The sequence below is a fragment of the Hyaena hyaena genome, unplaced genomic scaffold (genome assembly GCF_003009895.1).
Source record: "Hyaena hyaena isolate Hyena2069 unplaced genomic scaffold, ASM300989v1 scaffold_298, whole genome shotgun sequence".
NCBI lineage: Eukaryota > Metazoa > Chordata > Mammalia > Carnivora > Hyaenidae > Hyaena > Hyaena hyaena.
Window position 1 is genome coordinate 941431 of NW_024080927.1, and position 19386 is coordinate 960816.

General features: G+C 37.3%; 1 protein-coding gene across 1 annotated transcript in view; it reads right to left on the reverse strand.

Moving 5' to 3' along the window:
• DHX40 (DEAH-box helicase 40) overlaps positions 1-10809 on the reverse strand; it is a 48613-nt gene extending 37804 nt beyond the window's left edge. Inside the window, exons 1-7 of the mRNA XM_039247337.1 lie at positions 10629-10809; positions 9630-9797; positions 8231-8376; positions 6300-6419; positions 5877-6104; positions 5590-5656; positions 4496-4627 (exon numbers count right to left, since the gene is read on the reverse strand). Coding sequence (XP_039103268.1) covers positions 4496-4627; positions 5590-5656; positions 5877-6104; positions 6300-6419; positions 8231-8376; positions 9630-9797; positions 10629-10740 — 973 coding nt within the window. The 5' untranslated portion in view covers positions 10741-10809. The remainder of the gene's footprint in view (positions 1-4495; positions 4628-5589; positions 5657-5876; positions 6105-6299; positions 6420-8230; positions 8377-9629; positions 9798-10628) is intronic.
• Between the last annotated feature and the right edge of the window lie 8577 nt (positions 10810-19386).

The following is a 19386-nucleotide window of genomic DNA, read 5'->3' on the forward strand; positions in this document are numbered from 1 at the left end:
ATTCAAAGAATCATATAGTATGATCAAGTGGAATTTACTCCTGGGTGCAAGGATGGCTCAACATCTGCAAATCAATGTGATACACCACATCAACAAAACAAAGGATACAAATCGTATGACTATCTTAGGGCCCCTGGATGGCTCAGTCAGTTAAGTGGCCGACTTTGGCTCAGGCCATGATCTCACAGCTCATGATTTCGAGCCTCACATTGGGCTCTGTGCTGACAGCTCAGAGCCTGGAGCCTGCTTCGGGTTCTGTGATTCCATCTCTCTTCCCCTATCCTGCTTGTTCTCTCTCTCTCTCTCTCTCTCTCTCTCTCCCTCCCTCTCTCAAAAATAAATAAACATTAAAAAATTAAAAATCAAAAAAAAAGAAGAAAAAATCCTGCACACTAACCCGAGGTAAATCTCCCTTTCCTTTTCTTCATGTATTCTGGAAACACATGTGCTGTTTTTTCAGCCCCTATTGAATAGATAACCGGTTATGAAATGCAGTTTTACCCTGTGACCTCAGGAATATCACTTAGCCTCTATCTGTAACATAAAGAAATCTGATTATGCAAAAAATAAATATATGGGTATATTTGTATTTTTCTAGAGAAAGAAACCATGGCTTTCATTATCTTTTAAAAAGAATCTGAGACTCCATCCTCAAAAAAGGCTAAGAAGCACTGAATTAGATAATTACTTTCAGTGCTAAAACTGTCAAATTCCATGCAAATATTTGTCACTTATGAAGTAACAGGTATATTTCAGTAAACCTGAAAAACTGCAAAACCTTGAACAGTTTTTACAAGAGGGAAGTTAGAAGAGCAAAAAGGACTGAGGGAAACAAGAATAAGGTCCTAGACATAACTAATGATGCAAGACATTAACAGAATGTCTAGCAGAAAGTGAAAACTCTGGACCTCAGTTTAACAAACATCTGATAAGGACTTTTGCAACATATAATACTCAAGTAGTTCGAGGTCTCATAAAGATGAGGCGACCATAACACAAGGTAGGATGTGTTAAGTGCCACAAGAGGAACAGCAGAGCACAGTAAGGATTAAATGAAGAAGAGATCAAAGCCAGTTGGGAGGTGGGAAATCAGGGGAGGTTTTTATGGAGGTGGTTGCACTCATGAAACAAAACAGCAGGATTTCAGCCAGTAAGAGGGGAGAATAAAAGGGAAAAGAGGAGTTCAAGTTAACAAAATAGCAGATGCAACCACAAAAAAGATGTGGAAAGAAAAGAAATAAAAAATACCGCCTACACTTTGAGCTTGAGAGAACATCACAAAGGATGGGGGGTCAGGAGTTCAGCCCAAGGAGTAGGATCATATAATCTTAGCAGTAGAAGGGATACCACAGCATCTCTTCACATTTGACATTTGAGAATTTTTTGTCAGTTAGGGAGATACCTTAAGATGTCCCTTTAAAACAGTAAGCCACCTTCATAGCTAACCCAGAAATAAAAGCAAATAACATATCCACCTCAAGGGGCACGTAGGTGGCTCAGTCAGTTAAGTGTCCAATTTCAACTCAGGTCATGATCTCAGAGCTCATGAGTTCAAGCTCTGTGTCAGGCTCTGTGCTGACAGCTCAGAGCCTTGAGCCTGCTTCAGATTCTGTGTCTCTCTCTCTCTCTGCCCCTCCCCTGCTCACACTGTCTCTCTCTCTCTCTCTCTCACTCTCAAAACTAAAATAAATGTTTAAAAAATTTTATTTAATAATCCCCACCTCAAAATCTTCACTTATTCACTACACCTAGATATGAGTCATTTTTTTAAACCCCCTCACAACAGGCTACAAGCAGGAAACCCTTCTTCCCTCTCCTCACTCCCAAGTCCAAGTCTTCTATTCCTAAAGCATAATGGGAAATAAAGGAAATAACATATAGTGTTTCTCCCCACCACCCAAAGCAGCAATAATAAAGAAAATAAGTGTTGTATTGTAATAACCAGGCTTAAAAAAAAAAAAAAAAAAAGCCTGAGATCCCAGGAACCTGCCACTCTCTTCCAACTGAAGTTACCCATTACTCAGTACCTCATCAGCTCAATTTGAAAGCCTCTTTGCATTGTTATAAATTGTTCCAATAAATATTACTATGCTCATAATGGATCACCAATAGTTCAACTTTATCGTGCCCTTGGAACCAGAAGGAAACTAAAATAAACAAACAAAGCCCTTCAGTAATGGCTCTCCTGACACCCAGTTCACACATATACGCCAACACAGAAAATCTCATACATTGGGAATTAAGGCTGAAAGCAGATTGAAATCACACTGGAAGGATAATAAGTACCAAGTTATTAAGTTAGTATTTTAATTCACTTGGTAATAAGGAATGGCCGAAGATACCCAAGAGGAAACACACAATCAGAGCTGTGCTTCTGGAAGATATTGCTTACCATTGCAGGTATGATGGTAAATTACATAAGAGAAAACAGGGTAGCAGGTTATGTTATCAATTTTGGAAAGCAAACTGAAGAGCCCAACTCTAATGATGACAATGAAAAATGAAAAAGAATGAATGATCTGGACAAGAGAGAAAAAAAAAACCTATAGGAGTGCTCACATTTGGATTGAATGATCTAGGATGATGTGATGCAGACCAGTAAGCCCTGTGAGGAAACCCAGGAGGTTCACAGCTCAGGAGTGAGAATGAACTAGAGACCATCATCCACACAGAAGCGACAGGTGAGTCGTAGGAGCCAACCTCTCCAAAACCGAGAATTCTAAGAAAACAGCAAACTAAGGATAAAACCTTAAGAAACAGTCACATTGAAAGAGGAAGAAAGGCTGGGAAGGGTGGGAGGGCAGCAGCACACTTAGAGAAAGAGTGGTCAGGAGAACGAGATAATTAAAAATATCCCTGATGACAGCATTCCAGGGAGACTTATTATGATCACAAAACCAAAATACAAACTATGAAAAAAAAAATAGTCAGGAAATTTGAGAAATAGAGGTCATTAGCAACCCTTAACAGTGTAAAAACTGGATTTCAGAACATTAAACAAGATGCAATAGCAGACTCAACATGTTATTTTCAATGTGGCAAAGGAAAGAATGAAACTATTTATATAGAAAAATACATTTATATTGTTAATAGTTAATAACAAAGCAACTGTGGGGCACCTGACTTCAGCTCAGGTCATCTCGAGATTCCTGGTTTGAGCCCCATGTCCAGCTCTGTGCTGACATCTCAGATTCTGTGTCTCCTTCTCTCTCTGCCCCTCCCCCGGTCTCACTATGTCTCTCTCTCTCTCTCTCTCTCTCTCTCAAAAATAAATAAACATTAAAAAATAATTTTAAAAAATAACAAAGCAACCATAATGAGTTTTGAATTACCTTAGTGGTTAACAAAGAAAAATATAATAAAGGAGACAGAGGATTCAAATCCCCAGGAAAACAATGAAAACTTTTAATATCAAATAATGATCCTAAGAATTGCCTTAAAGATATAAAAACCTAAAAAAAAGATTTCAATATAGAAGGCAAGGGCCTAAGATCATCACAAAAGAAACTGCCAAAAGTCATTTACAGTTATTTACAAACACACATATTCCTAAACTTTTTTTGTTAACGTAAGAGTAAAAACTACCTCCTCAACAAAACAAAAATACACATAAAATATAAAAACACTCAAATTCTTTTTACATTAAGTGCTAATCACCATCAAATTCTAAATAACTTCTCTTTGGTTTTACATATCAAATTCCCTAATAAAGTAGTTTTACTAAACAAATTCTAAGCCTAATTCAACAATATTTATTATTAACAAATATCAGGATAAGAGTTGGCATTTGCTCTTTGAAATTATAAAAGAACAGCATCATTCTTGAAAACCAGGCTAATATCTGCTACTTCAAAAGAAAACCTGTGAAAAAAAAGACTGTGTTTACGTCTCAGATGAACCTAGATATATGTTTCCAGAAATTCTTTGGCACTGGCAAATTAGGTTTGACTTATGGTACTCCTATCAAGAAATTATAGTCCTGGGGCACCTGGGTGGCTCAGTCAGTTGAGTCTCTGACTCTTGGTGGTTTCACCTCAGGTCATGATCTTGCAGTTTGTGGGATGGAGCCCTGCATCAGGCTCTGCACTGTCAGCACAGAGCCTGCTTGGGATCCTCTCTCTGCCCCTCCTCCACGTGCACATGCACTCAGGAAAAAAATTTTTTTTAAGAAATTATAGTCTTCATTTCAAAAAAGTTATCAACAGTATTTTTGTTCTGCTGGGAGAGGACACAGTCCACTCATAAATACCAAAGGGGTATATCCAAGGCTCTTAAAAAAGTGAATATGAAAAGACTTCGAGAAAAAAATCACTTTCCTAAGGAAGGCTGGTTCCCTTAACGTTCTGTTTCATGATCTAGGTGACAGTTACAAAAATGAGCTGTTTGTAAAATTAACTGACGTAAACAGTCAGGATCTGTGCACTTTTCTGTACATATGTGATTATTCAATAAAGTTTGTAAAATAGTCAAATTGTCTCTTCTAGTGAGGAATTACCTGTTGTCATAGATCCGTAACATGGCAATATTAACAAACCATCCAGAGTTGTATCTTGAACATCATAATCATAATCAACAGACTCTGCCATCTGAAAGAGTAACTCACAGCTTTTTTCAATTTCAAACTGACCTGAAAGGAGGGAGGAAAATAATATCAGCAACTAACAGCAAAAAAATATATAAGAATGGAAAAAAAAAAGGCTTCTAGATTAAAATTAGTTTTGCATAATAGTTATTTTAAATTTCACTTGATCTAAAGGAAATGAACACATAAATTGTACCAAATCTCAACAATAAAATTAGAAATTGAACACCAGTTCCCGGAGAATTTTAACCTCTTCAGGAATAAAAATGTTTATAATCTTCAAGACTTTCATCTTGCTAACACAATATTTGAGAAAGACTCAGTAAAGTTAATCATTAATACAGGAAATTCTAGTCCAAGAGATACTGCATTTAAGTGTATTTCAAAATACTTAAAAGTAATCTGAAAAAGGCAGCGGCTGTTACAATGTCTCACTTCTGAAAGTACAAGGCAGAGTAGGAGGAAAGCGATGAAATGACTCACTTCTGTTAGGAGGATGCTGCTAATTGAAGAATCACACTAGTTTAGGGTTTAACTAATCTATTTTTGACTTCCAAAAAAGGCCTGTCTATGAGAGATGGAATCAACACCTCATGTACTGCCATCACACAGTGCCATTCCACCACTCAACGAAGAAAGGAGCTAGTAGGACGTCTTTTGAAATAATGGAATTAATCATTCACATCCAGGACCGTTTAATGTGGTAGCAGCTTTATATAAGACAGACTAAGAAAAATACTAATAATTTACCATTTAATATCTTTTTATTAAAAGGTCAGCATACTTTATGTATGTTTACTAATGAGACTGGCAGTTTTTATCACAGTGTAGAATTATCTTATATATCTCATATAAGGCATAATATCTAAAACTATTCAGATAAATCATAAAAAAGCAATATGAGTTAAATATGAGCCCGGATTTCCCAACAAAAGTAACACTCTATTGTGATGCCACCTTCCCCTCTTATAAATAGTTAAATTTTTAACCTGAAACTGAATGCTCACCAGTCAAAAAAACCAAGATGTCTCCAGCCATTTCATTCAAATGGATATCCATAGTCACTTTCACAATCTAAAGCAAGAAACACAAGCATAATATGCCAATGGAAATACAGTACCCCACTCCCAACCACCTCCCCATGTTCCACAGAAAAGTTAAATTTGGTTCTCAAAAGTGCTAGGAACTATGAGGGCTGCCATCACAATACAAGGGAACAAATGAATTAATAAACCACTTAATCAACTAGAATCATAAATATTAAAAAAGACATAAAAAGGATGGCAAGTAATACCGCTTGAATATATGCAGTATTTTCTCTGTCTCGTGGGCCAATCAAATTGCAGAATTTTTCTCTGACTGGATAAAGCCTTCCAGGTATATCAAATATTGGACAATTTCCAAAGAATGCAGAGAGCTTGGCTAATTCCATAGTTGCTGACATCACCACGACCTTCAAATGCTCCTTCCTGTTAGGAGACTTCTCCTGAAATAACTTCTTTAATAAGCCAAATAAGATGTCCTGAAAAAAAAGTAAATTTCTAATAAGTCACAAGTACACCTAACAACCAACTTATTTTAAATATTTTGCCTTCCTAACCAAAGAACTCCTATTTCAATAGATTAAAATGTAAGTAAGACCAGACAATTCTCTACAAGTTAAAAATCTACCCCAAAGAAGGAAACTAACAAATAACCAGTATATTAAAATACTCACTGTAGTTAGAGTTCTCTCATGGGCTTCATCTAAAATGATGACACTGAACTTAGTAAGATTTGGATCTCCCAGAATATGTTTCAGTAAACATCCATCAGTCATATATTTGATTGCAGTTTCCTAATGTTCAAACAGCAGAGTATATCAGCTTACATATACAGTGTTACAGAAATTCACCCCTCCTTTACAGACTAAAATTTCCCCCAAATGTACAGATATTAGGTGATCCAACTAACCTGACTAGATAAAAAAGTAGGTAAAATAGCCTAACAACTAGGATGGTAAATTATAAGACATGTGATCTACACAGGGACAGAGATAAGGAACTAAGGTGGATGTTCTAGGATAAAGCAACAAAAGTGACCAATATGGAGATATAACACAGTAGTTAGGGGAAATTGGTAAGATAATGCAATGGCTTCCCATGAGCAAGCTGTAGGAAACAGCAATAAAATGCGATCCATCTCCCTGTCTCAGCTACTGTTTTAGAGGACTCAGGAGAAAAGGTAGAGGAAATAGGTGCACCATTTCCTCTCACTCTCTTCTTCCCTCACTATTCTCATTATTTTAAAAATTATGTCAGTCGACTAGCATTAAAACAAGGTGAGAATAAGATCCAAAGGCCAGGAGTTAATAGCAATATAGACATAAAATGAGGGAAGACAAAAGAGAAAGTTCCCCAGCAGTGACCACTAGGAAGACAAAGATAGTATTCTGGAGTCACCGTGTGCCATAAATGATGGCCATTCCTATCAGAAACCATATTCAAACAGGGATTGTTTTGTATCTGGTACAAGATTTAAAAAATCCTGAGGGAATATAAATTGTAACCATTAACTATTAAAAAGAAAACAATTTTATTAAACTTGTTGGTGCCATGAATACAGATGATACTCGATAAATATTTGCTTATTGACTTTTCTAAGTTGTCTGTCCATTTTCCATTGACTTTAGCAATACAAATATACAATATGGATCAACCTGGAAAATATGCTAAATGAAACAATCCAGACACAAAGTACCAAATATTATATGATTCAACTTATAAGAGGTACTTAGAAAAGGCAAATTATAGAGACAGAAAGTAGAAGTTACCACAGGCTGGAAGGAGGAGGGATGGAGGGACTAATGTTTAGTAGATATAGTTTCTGATAAAAAAAAAAATTCTGAAAAATAAAGACTAGTGATGGATACACAAGATTGTGAATGTATTTCATACCAATGAATTGTACACCTAAAAACTGTTAAAATGGTAAATTTTATGTTATGTATATTTTAATACTATAAAAATTGTTTCAGAGAATACAAATATAAGTTACATATCCAGGATTCTTACAGCTAAAAAACAAGAGAATCCTTAAAAAATAAACATGTCATTTATAAACTAACGGAGAAGAGAGAAAATAGGAAAACTATTTCATTAACAATGGGCAACAATCATTAACAACGTGCAACAAAGATTAATTCTTTTTTTTTTAAAGTTTATATTTGAGAGAGAGTGTGAACAGGGGAGGGGCAGAGAGAGAAAGAGAATCCCAAGCAGGCTCCAACCTATCACCGGGGAGCCCGACATGGGGCTTAAAACCCACAAACCATGAAATCACGACCTGAGTCAAAATCAAGAGTCAGATGCTTAAATGACCTGTGAGCCACACAGGTGCACAAACAAAAATTAATTCTAATCTGAGGCTTTGTCTCTGAAAATTATAAATGCAGGGGCACCTGGCTGGCCCAATCAGAACAGCATCCGACTCTTGGAACTTGAGGTTGTGAGTTCAAGCCTCATACTGGGTGTAGACGTTACTTAAAATTAAAACCTTTAAACAATAAAAATATATAAATAAAAATGCAAATTTGAAGTTAAAATCTTTCATAACTTTTTCCAACCTTTCTATAAGTTTATAGGTCTTATAGTAATAAAACTTTTGTACCTTAGAGCTGCAATCATCAAAACGAACTTGGTACCCTACTTTGGATCCCAAAGTGCATTTCATTTCTTCAGCAACCCTCTGAGCAACTGATATAGCAGCTACTTTCCGTGGCTGAGTCACACCAATCATACCGTGTTGTGAAAACCCTTTCAAAAACAGAGGTAAAAAACAGAAAACTGTTAACAATTGCTTCCAACTAGAGCTAAACTGTTTCTGACCAAGCAACACAAACTGTTCAAATGTTTCCAAAAGAAAATCCTGCAAATTAACAATATACCATTTTACCAATGCACCATGGAAATTTAAGTGGTAATAAAAAAATAAGAATACATATTCAAAATATACATATTTTAAGACTACATGTTCAAAATATTTTAATTTAATGTTCAAACATATTTTAATTAGGTTTTTTTTCCAATTTCTGTCTAAACATTTACACTAAATAATAAGCCCAAAATTTTTAATTCCTAGGAATTCTATAAATGCCACAGAATTCCTAGATTTACTTTTGCCACAGAAGTTTAAACATACTACCTTTCATGTATTTACCATTTTAGTATTTCTGAAAGACGCATCTTACAATCGATGTTTTCTTTCTTTATTAATAGTATGCAAAATAGTGATATGTCTTAATAAATGGCACATCAGATTTAATAGATTAGAATAAATTAATATCAGACAAGAAATTTTTATTTTTTATATAACATCCAATATAATTTTGCTCTATACCAACCTTATGATAGTTTTACCATAGTGAAAGACATTTTAAGGGTAGGTAATTTGTTAGTTGGCTTGGTGTTATGGAGTCAGGGAATAAATATTTACCCGATAACCCTCTGGAGAAAGAACCAAGAAATACTAATGTCAGCAACAGATATCACTATATCCCTTCCCCCTGTAAATTATTAAAATACCTAATGGTTAACAGTCTGCTGCAAGACAACCTCATTCTATAGCAGAGAAGCATTATCTACCTATAATTTTATTTGAGATTATTATGACAATTAAAAATGGAAAAATCATCATTTGAATTAATTCCTGAACATGAAATAACACCATAAAAAAGCAGGGACGATGTGGGGAGTGTCAAAATAAGAATTGAGACTGTAAAACCAATGGTGGGTATTTGTGCAATACAGAGTCCTATTAGCTTTTAAGAGGATATTTTTTTAAGTTTATTTATTTTGAGAGAGAGCACTTAATCACACAGGAGAGGGAGAAGCAGAGAGAGAAGGAGAGAGAGAATCCCAAGCAGGCTCCACACTTGTCAGTGCAGAGCTGGACAAGGGGCTCAATCCTACAATTGTGAGATCATGACTTCAGTCAAAATCAAGAGTCAGAGGTTTAACCTACTGAGCCACCCAGGTGCCCTAAGAGGTTATTCCCAGAATAAAATTACCTGCTTCATATAGATATTTTGGGAGTTGAGTGGTTTTACCACTTCCTGTATTTCCAGTAACAATAAGGAATGAATTGTCCCTCACAGCTTGAATAAGCTTTTTTCTTTGTTTTTGAATAGGAAAAGTTGGAGTAGTTCCTCCTTCCTGTGATGTGCATCCTTTCTCTTCTGTAATAACAGAAAAACAATTGTGCAATTAAAAGGCCTGTAAAGATACCTTTAACTCAATTTCCTAGAACTGAACAGAGAAAGGCAACAGAATTTCAGGGCTAGAAGGGATAGATCCATGACTTCTCAGGTAAGTCACCTTTGTCCAATTTGTATTTAAGGGTTTACAAGCCCAGAACAACTTTTTAGTAAAATCTAACAACGTGAGCATTTGCTAATGCACGACTCCGAGTACTCGACAAAGTAAGCCTAGCACAAGACAATGTATATGCGAGCAGACCTAAACAGAAGCACAATACCCAATTTTATTAAACAATAGACCAAAAGCTAGAACACTGCAGGAAACTCTCAGCTGAATTTTAAAGAGCCACCTGTGTTTGCTTCTGATTCATGGTTCAAGTTAGGTCCCTGTTCAGAGTGACTGATATCCCAGAAGGCCAAGTGGTGGGTAACCATGGAAACTGGCTCCTGGAAACTGGCTCCCTTCATACCATACCCAAAGGCAGGCTGGCGGCCCGACGGGGGGGGGGGGGGGGATGGATGGGTAGAGAACAAAGGCTTTGCGGGCCTGTTTAAGAGCAGAACGCGTCTAGGCGCTGGGGTTCACTTTTTTGTACCCCAGCAGGGTTTTCACCCAACTTGGATCTGGGACCGCCCCCCTCAAGACCAAAGTGCTCACTGGACGCAAAGTTCGCCTCCGGCTTGGAGGGCGAGGAGAACGCTGCAGCCTCCTCTCCACTTTTCTCTGCTCGCCAAAGGCGGACTTTTATCCCCCCAAAAGCCCCCATGCCGAAACTCCCGCTGGCCTCCGCAGCGTCCCGCGGACCGCACCTCTATCAGCGATGGAAACAGCCGAAGGCCGCTCTTCCTGAAGGTCTATTGACCGCTCACCCTCCTCCTGCCGCCTTGGCGCCCTGCCCGCGACGGCGGGAAACCGGGACATAGACCTGGCCCGGAGCGGAGGTGAGCACGTCCACCGATCTGGAGAGATGGGAGGGGAAAGCCGAAGACGCGCCCTGATGACGTCGAGGTGTTTACTTCCGCGCGTGCGACTTGGAGCGAGGGGAGGGGGAGATGTTAGGTGACGTGGCGCGCTGCCGCCGGAAAGCTCCCCCACCCCCGCGACCTGGCCGGGCCACCAGCCGGGAGGCCACCAGCCAGGGGCTCATCCCTGAGGGTTTCCCGCCATCTGCGGGTGTGTGCTTCACCTCGGGCCTTGATGCCACTTCCAAGGTCCAGAAGGGCCCCCTCCCACTTGTGCGCGGAAGAGCCAGGTGACATCCCTTTACCAAGCTGATGTGGTCGGTCTTCACACACCTAACGTGATGTGACCCTTTGCCAGAACTGGAACCCTTCTAGAGTGCAGCGTTTCCAGAACACATTCTCCTCTTGTTCATTCTGTAATCACCTGTTCATTTCAGAACTACTGAGTTGCAGAGCTGAACTTATAGTTCTATAGTGTCCAAAACTTATGTCCCACACACTATTCGTTTCCTTCATAGGACCCTGCATTTCAATTTATTTTCTTCCTCTTTCTTCCAACTAGACACAAAAGCAGGAACTTTAAAAAACCACAGTACATTTCAGCCCAGAGCAAAGTGATTCAAAATAAGCCGTCAATATTTGTTGAATTTTCTGGATGGATGAATGACTTACTGACCTTCAGAGGATTTAAGCTCACTTAATGGATATGGATTTCTTGGAAACCACAATGACAAAGGTTAAACAAATACACAACAATCAGAGGTGGGGCGACTATTTCAGAAAAGTACTTTGGGGGGAAGATCTTATTATTGTTATAGAACCTTCCAATTTTGTAAATAGTATCAATTGTAACAAAATCAATGCTAGAGGAAAATTGTTTCTTGAGCTTTTCAACCATTCCTACTATTAGAATTAGCCAACACTTAAGGTTCCTCGGGTGGCTCAGTCCCGTAAAACGGCCAACTTCGGCTCAGGTCATGACCTCACCGGTCCTGAGTTCCAGCCAGGAGTTGGTCTGTGTGCTGACAGCTCAGAGCCTGGAGCCCGCTTCAGTCTTGTGTTTCCATCTCCCTCTGTCCCTCCCCTGCTCACACTATGTCTTCCTCTCTCAAAAATAAATTTTTTTTAAAAATTAGCCAAACAAGACAACTCAAAGTTGTCCCTTCACTATTAACTAAAGACCACTGTGTTCCTATCTGATCAGGCTTCAAAAGATGTCATTGGACCCCAAGATTTTTTTGTGCTCATAAAAATGTATCAACTGCTTTTAGGTAGGACTGATTAACATCTAAAACGTAAGCTTATTGGATTTTGAATGATACCAAATGAAATCCAGCTTTCTAGCAGCTCTATAGCTCTAAAACCTGGGTACTACAGGAATAAACCTAGCAATAGGAGAATATCTCAGATTTCTATCATCCATTAAAGGAATCTCCCAACCTTCTGAATTCTGTTAGAAATTGAAAATATTACAAGTCAGAAAACAAAGCAAAAAATGCATTTATAGTACAGGCAAAGTATTGGTGAATACAGGGCAAGGTATTTTAGTATTTGCAGTATACTATCAAAGTCACTTCATGAGAAAATGAACAGAATCATTTCAGACCAATAATAGTTACCATTTATTAAGCACTTAATAGTCAAGCATTTAATATACATTTTTTTTTCATTTACTTCCCACAAAAACTCAGAGAAGTAGGTTAATGTTATACCTAATTTTCACATGGGAGAGTTAAGGCTTACACACTTGCTCAAGACAACAAAGCAAAGAAGTAATAGGACCAAGATTTGCCACATTAATAATCACTATACTGTAATGGGAGATGAAATTCTCTAAATTATCTAAATCTTGGTGCCTAATATATTTTCTTTCAATGTTTGCAAATCAACTATTATAGAATGACTCCATTCTTGATTGAGAATCACCTAATGAGAGTATCCAGGAAAAACCTCTGCAAACCAAGAATGAAGAAAAGTAAAAGTGAAAAACTCAAATATTGTTTAACATTGTTGATTTTAAAACCGAGGACATTTAAAACATGTTACCATTAATAGCCATGTGCTCCAGGCTACTCCAAATTAAAAGAACAATTATTTCCTGTCCATTGAGTTTATAAATTTCAATGGCAAACAAGATACAAATAGACAATAAAAATAGAAAATAAAGGGGCGCCTGGGTGGCTTAGTCAGTTAAACATCCGACTTTTCGCTTAGGTCATGATCTCGCGGTTTGTGGGTTCGAGCCCCGCGTCGGGCTCTGTGCTGACTGCCAGCTCAGAGCCTGGAGCCTGTTTCAGTCTGTGACTCCCTCTCTCTCTGACCCTCCCCTGCTCACAGTGTCTCTCTCTCTCTCTCCTAGAAATAAATAAAACATTAAAAAAAATAGAAAATAAAAATAGAAAAATTGAATCTAAGAAGGTTAGTGTTGCCAACAACATTGAATCTATTTCCTGTTATCTTTGGGTCACAAGAAAAATGGGAAAGAAGTTATATTTAAAGAAGTGTGAGGAGTATAAACTGCACCCTACTGCTATTATTTCATAGGCAGTGTTTCAAAATGTTCTTGAATCCAGGAAATTTGTTTCTGACCATCCAAAAGACAGGAAAAAGGATCAATATTAGAGATGTACAAAAAAGGAACAGAATTTTAAGATCATCTCCAGGAAAGCTAGGAAAATATAGAATCAATGTTATAATTTAAAAGAAATAACTGGAGCAGAAAGAAAAATTATCAAATAAATTAATGCAATAAAACCCAAACATTTACAAAAGCCAGACAAGTGGTGATATGTAGAAAATTAATCAAAACAGGAAGTTAGAGAAAGAGAGTGAGCAATGGCGTCAAACAAATGTGTTTTTTAAATTCGTAAAGTTGGCCAAAACAAATTGTTGTCTTGTTAAAGGGTGGCAGAGAGAAGCCAGATTATAAGCAGGTGAGAAGAGAATGAGAGAGTAAATTGAAAATGTACATAATGCATTTGGAGATGTTTGGTTAGAATCTACCAAGGTAAATGGAAGGGAAAGAAAAAGATAGCCAGAAAAAGATGTCACTGCTACAGGGTATATATGATGATTTTAAAAAGATGTGGTCAATGAAAGCATTGGGGTACAATTAAAAAGTGTGTTTAAGAGAGTTGAAACACAGAGGTACTAATGAAGAAGAAAAAGCAAGTTCACATTTTGAGAAAAGATGCAGAGTTGGAAGAGACAAAATAAACTTTTAATCAAGGTAAGTGTTATAAATCTGCATTTTTGGCAGATTTGTATCCCAAGATATGAATCGATTGTTTCTCTGTATTCTTTCCCTATCTCTATCTTACTTGGAAACCAAGGGCCTTTCTTCCTCATCAGCCCTCACTAGAGCAGAAACAAAGATTCAAGGTCACTGCTGACCTAAGGGCCAAGACCAGAGCCTCCCGTATGTGAAGAACTGGTTATTTTCTCTCTCAGGACTGATAGGACTGGTCCTAGAGAGAGAGAAGAAAGAAGGAAGAATGTAATGAGAAAGAAGGCATAGAACCTGCAAAGTGGGCAAAAGAAAGAGGCTTGAAAGTTCTAATGGAAGGAATTCAAGAAGATGAACCATCCTCACATGTGGATCCCTCCTCCTTTAAAAAACCAAAACCAGGGGCGCCTGGGTGGCTTAGTCGGTTAAGCGTCCGACTTTCGCTTAGGTCACGATCTCGCGGTTCGTGGGTTCGAGCCCCGCGTCGGGCTCTGTGCTGACTGCCAGCTCAGAGCCTGAAGCCTCCTTCAGAATCTGTCACTCCCTCTCTCTCTGACCCTCCCCTGCTCACGCTGTCTCTCTCTCTCTCTCCTGGAAATAAATAAAACATTTAAAAAAAAAAAAAAAAAAAAAAAACCAAAACCTATGACCAGTTTGTCATTTGGATACATGTAGCCCTGTAAGAGACAGAGGGAAGCTTGTACATTCTAGAGGGAATGGAAGCATTTAGAAGAACTTCACTCCCTAAACCAGGTAGAGCTAGATAGAAACGGTTGGGAATTTTTCTATGAGTGACGTGATTGACCCCATATCACTGGTTTTGGGGAGTTTTTTAAACAATGTTTCTAAATTTATTTTTGAAAGAGAGAGACACACACAGTGCAAGCAGGGGAGGAGCAGAGAGAGGGAGACACAGAATCCGAAGCAGGCTCCAAGGTCTGAGCTGTCAGCACAGAGCCCAATGCAGGGCACAAACTCAGGAACTATCAGATCATGACCTGAGCCAAAGTTGGACGTTTAACCTAATAAGCCACCCACGCATCACCATGCCACTGCTATATATTCTGTTAACATGCCTGTAAAATATTAGCAGTTGGGAGATTTGGAGGAAAATAATAGATGGACATATCCTAGAATTTAGCGAAGTATCCATCTTTCAGTTCAAAGGTAAAAGAAACCATCATACTTCCTTCTCTTTTTAATCTTGTGTTTCTGTTGTCCAGATATTAAGATGTGAGTTAGTATCATAAAGCCCCTCACCAAACAGTCATTAAATCACTCATCAATGTTATAGTTTAATCAATAAATTAATATTGAGACACTTCTAATCATTGACAATGAAAATTGATGCTTTATACATATGCATATAATCTTTTTTTAAAATATTTTATTTATTTCTGAGAGAGAGAGAGAGAGACAACGTGAGCAGGGGAGGGTCAGAGAGAGAGGGAGACACAGAATCCAAAGCAGGCTCCAGGTTCTGAGCTGTCAGCACAGAGCCCGACGTGGGGCTCGAACCCATGAACCATGAGATCATGCCCTGAGCCGAAGTCGGGCACTTAACCAACTGAGCCACCCAGGCGCCCCCATATAATCTTTTTTTTTAATGTTTTTATTTATTTCTGAGAGAGAGAGAGAGACAGCATGAGCAGGGGAGGGTCAGAGAGAGAGGGAGATACAGAATCTGAAGCAGGCTCCAGGCTCTGAGCTAGCTGTCAGCACAGAGCCCGACACGGGGCTCAAACCCACGAACCATGAGATCATGACCTGAGCCGAAGTCAGTCGCTTAACTGACTGAGCCACCCAGGTGCTCCCATATATGCATATAATCTTGAATACATGTGTAGAATTCCCTTATTCTATTAGTAAAATAGAGGCTCTTCTAAATGAAGACTCAGTGATTACTTTAACTTCCTATTCATTCATTCATTCATTCATTCATTCATACATCCATTCACTCATTCATGTATTCATTCAATAAATATTAGGATACACAACTCTTTTATGTATCCTTTTTAATAGCCATCCAAAGGCATAAAGATATGTGTAAGACATGGTCACTACCTTCAATGACATTACATGTATTCAAGGAGATAAAATATTTAGAGGAGGAAAAACTAGAGTGATTAAGGAAGGCTTCTTGGAGTTAGTGGCATTTGAACTGAGCTTTGAAAGTTGAGAATATTTCAGTAAATGCCAGGGAAAGGTCCTGAATAGAGAAAATTTCACAAAGGCAGTAATAATAGAGTGATCAAGATATGATTGATTATGGATTATTGAGAAATCTACAAAATTAATGTTCTATCTCTGGTCATAGTCTCTGTAAATCTTTCACTTGCCTGAAGGTGGCAAGCTGGGTTTATTCGAGAAATTTTATCATCAATATTATTTGAAAGAAAAATGAAACGGTAGTATTTTTCTGAAAAGCAATTTTTTTCATCAACATTTAACTCATAAAGCCAAAAAGTTTTGAAAAAGATGAAAAATTATTAACATAATATTTTAAATACTGTATATACTTAGTATTCCTTTATTTTTTTTAAGCTTTTATTCTTAAGTAATCTCTACACCCAACATGGCGCTCGAATTCACAACCCTGAGATCAAGAGTTGTATGTTCCTCTGACTGAGCCAGCCAGCTGTCCCTAGTATTACCTTTTTTAAGGCATATACATTTTATATTGCAGATATTTTAAATTTTAATATTTAAATTTTATTTTCCTTATCGATTTCTCTGTTGTGATGCAATTTTTTCCCTGGAAAAAATAGTAAAAAAGATTATATTTTTTAATTTTAAGTTAATTTATTTATTTTAACTAATTTCTCACCCAAAGCTCAAACTCATGACCCTGAGATCAAAAGTCACACACTCCTCCAACTGAACCAGTGGGGGTAACCCTCAAAGGAGCTTATGCTTTTAAGTATTACCATTAAAATCTATGATAAGCATTGTTTATAAGTCTTTTGAGAGCAGTCATAATTTCCAAATGGCAAAACTCATCTTTTTTTAGTGTATAGTTGTGAGTTTTATGAATTTTGACAAGTGCATATGGTTTGTAACCACTGCTAAATAAAGTTATAAAACACTTCATTATTTTAACAAATTCCCTTGAGCTCTTTTGTGTTCAACCCCTTTCTTCACCTCTAGGCCCTGGAAACCACTGATTTGTTTTCTGTCTCTATAGTTTTGCCTCTTCCAAAATATTGTATGGATGGAATCATATAGTATGTACTTTTAAGTCTTTCATTCAGCATAATTACCTTGAGTTTTTTTTAAACATTTTTTTTAATATTTTATTTATTTCTAGGAGAGAGAGAGAGAGAGAGAGACAGCGTGAGCAGGGGAGGGTCAGAGAGAGAGGGAGTCACAGACTGAAACAGGCTCCAGGCTCTGAGCTGGCAGTCAGCACAGAGCCCGACGCGGGGCTTGAACCCACGAATCGCGAGATCATGACCTAAGCAAAAGTCGGACGCTTAGCCGACTAAGCCACCCAGGCGTCCCATAATTACCTTGAGTTTCATCTAGAGTTGAATATAGTTGTAATGCATATCAGTAATTCAATTCTTTTGGTTATTGAGTAGTATTCCATTGTATAAATATACCACAATTTGTTTATCAGTTCATTAGTTAAGGGACATCTGTGTGGTTTCCACTTTTTGGTGATCATGCATAAAGTTACTATAAACATTGACATACAGGTTTTTTTAATGACTGTTCTCATTTCTCTTGAGTATATACCTAGAAGTGGAATTGCTGGTCAAAGACAAATGTATGTTTATAAGAATTGCAAAACTTTTTCCAAAAAGACTGGAGCATTTTGCACTTCTACCAGTCATCCAGAGAATTCCAGTTGCCCTTCAGGCTTGCTACAACTTGGTATTAACAGTTGGTTTTGTTTGTTTGTTTGTTTGTTTGTTTAACCCATTCAAATGAGGAGTAGTGGTATGTCATTTATGGTTTTAATCTGCATATCCCTATGGCAATGATGTTGGACATCTTTTTACATATTTAGTTGTAGTCCATATATCTTTGATGAAGTGTCTATTCAAATATTTTGTCAACTTGTGTGAGAGAGGGAAGGGTTGCTGATTTTCTTATTATTACATTTTGAGGATTACCTATAGATTTTGGATTCAAGTCCTTATCAGGTATTTACTTTGCAAATATTTTGGCCTAATATATATGGCTTATCTTTTAATTTTCTTAATTATATCATCCAAAGAGAAGTTCTTGATTTTGATGAAATCCAGTTTATCAATGCTTTCTCTTTTGATTGTGCTTTTGGTGGTATCTAAAAAAGTCTTTGCCTAATCCAAGTTTACAGAGATTTTCGCATATGTCTCCTTCTAGAGTTTTTATAGTTTTGGGTTTGACACTTCGAGTTTAAGTTGTTTTGAGTTGATTTTTGTGTATGGGTCAAAGTTCTATTTTTTCACACACTTGTACAATTGTTCAAGCACCATTTCTTCATAGTAAAAAATTTTAGCAAAGGAAGGGACTCACATTTTTAAGTTATACAGTTAACTTATCTGTATAATAATAACTTATCTGCAATAATCTTGTTTGAGAGTTTTTTCAACTTTTGGTTTTAGAGTTTTTAAACTTTATTTTCCAAATATTATATCCTATTTTTAAAAAGAGCAATTTGGTGTCTTGGTTCTTCTACCTCTTATTTTATTTTATTTGGCAGTGTTAGGATTTCAAGGCATTCTCAAATCACATTATGTATCTCTACACCATCTAGAGTTATGGAATTCAAAACTGCCAACCCCCTTTTTTAGAGACGAGGAAACTGAGACTTAAGGATCTTCAATGAGTTTCCCATGGTCATACAACTAGACGGAGGCAGAGAAGAGCCCAGGGTAGTTTTCCAAATCTCCAGACCATTGCTCTTTCTGCCAAATGTGTGTGTCACTGAACTTTACCTCTACTTATTAAATATGGATATTTGCTGCAACAGTAGGCTTTTATATAAAATTGCATTTTCAGTGCTTCTTCATCTAATACACAAAATTTGACTATGCAAAATTAAACCTAGTTGTTACAAAATACCACCACGCTTTATCCAATGCCACTGTGTTTACAAATCTCATGACAAAGTAAATAGACACACACCAAGGAAACATAATCTAGACAAAGGAAACAAATCTAATATAGTAATCAAAGGATTACTAAAATGCTGACATTTTAGTTGATAATTCCAAGACTTACACTTAGGCATAATTTTTACATTAAATTATCTGTGTCTCTTCATCCAATTGTAAGTTAGACAGAAAAATCATCTTTTTCACTACATGGGACTTTCAACCAGCTGGTGAATTAAATCTGAGTGGTCCATTCTTGCCTTATGCAACAAAAACATACATATGCTTGTAAAAC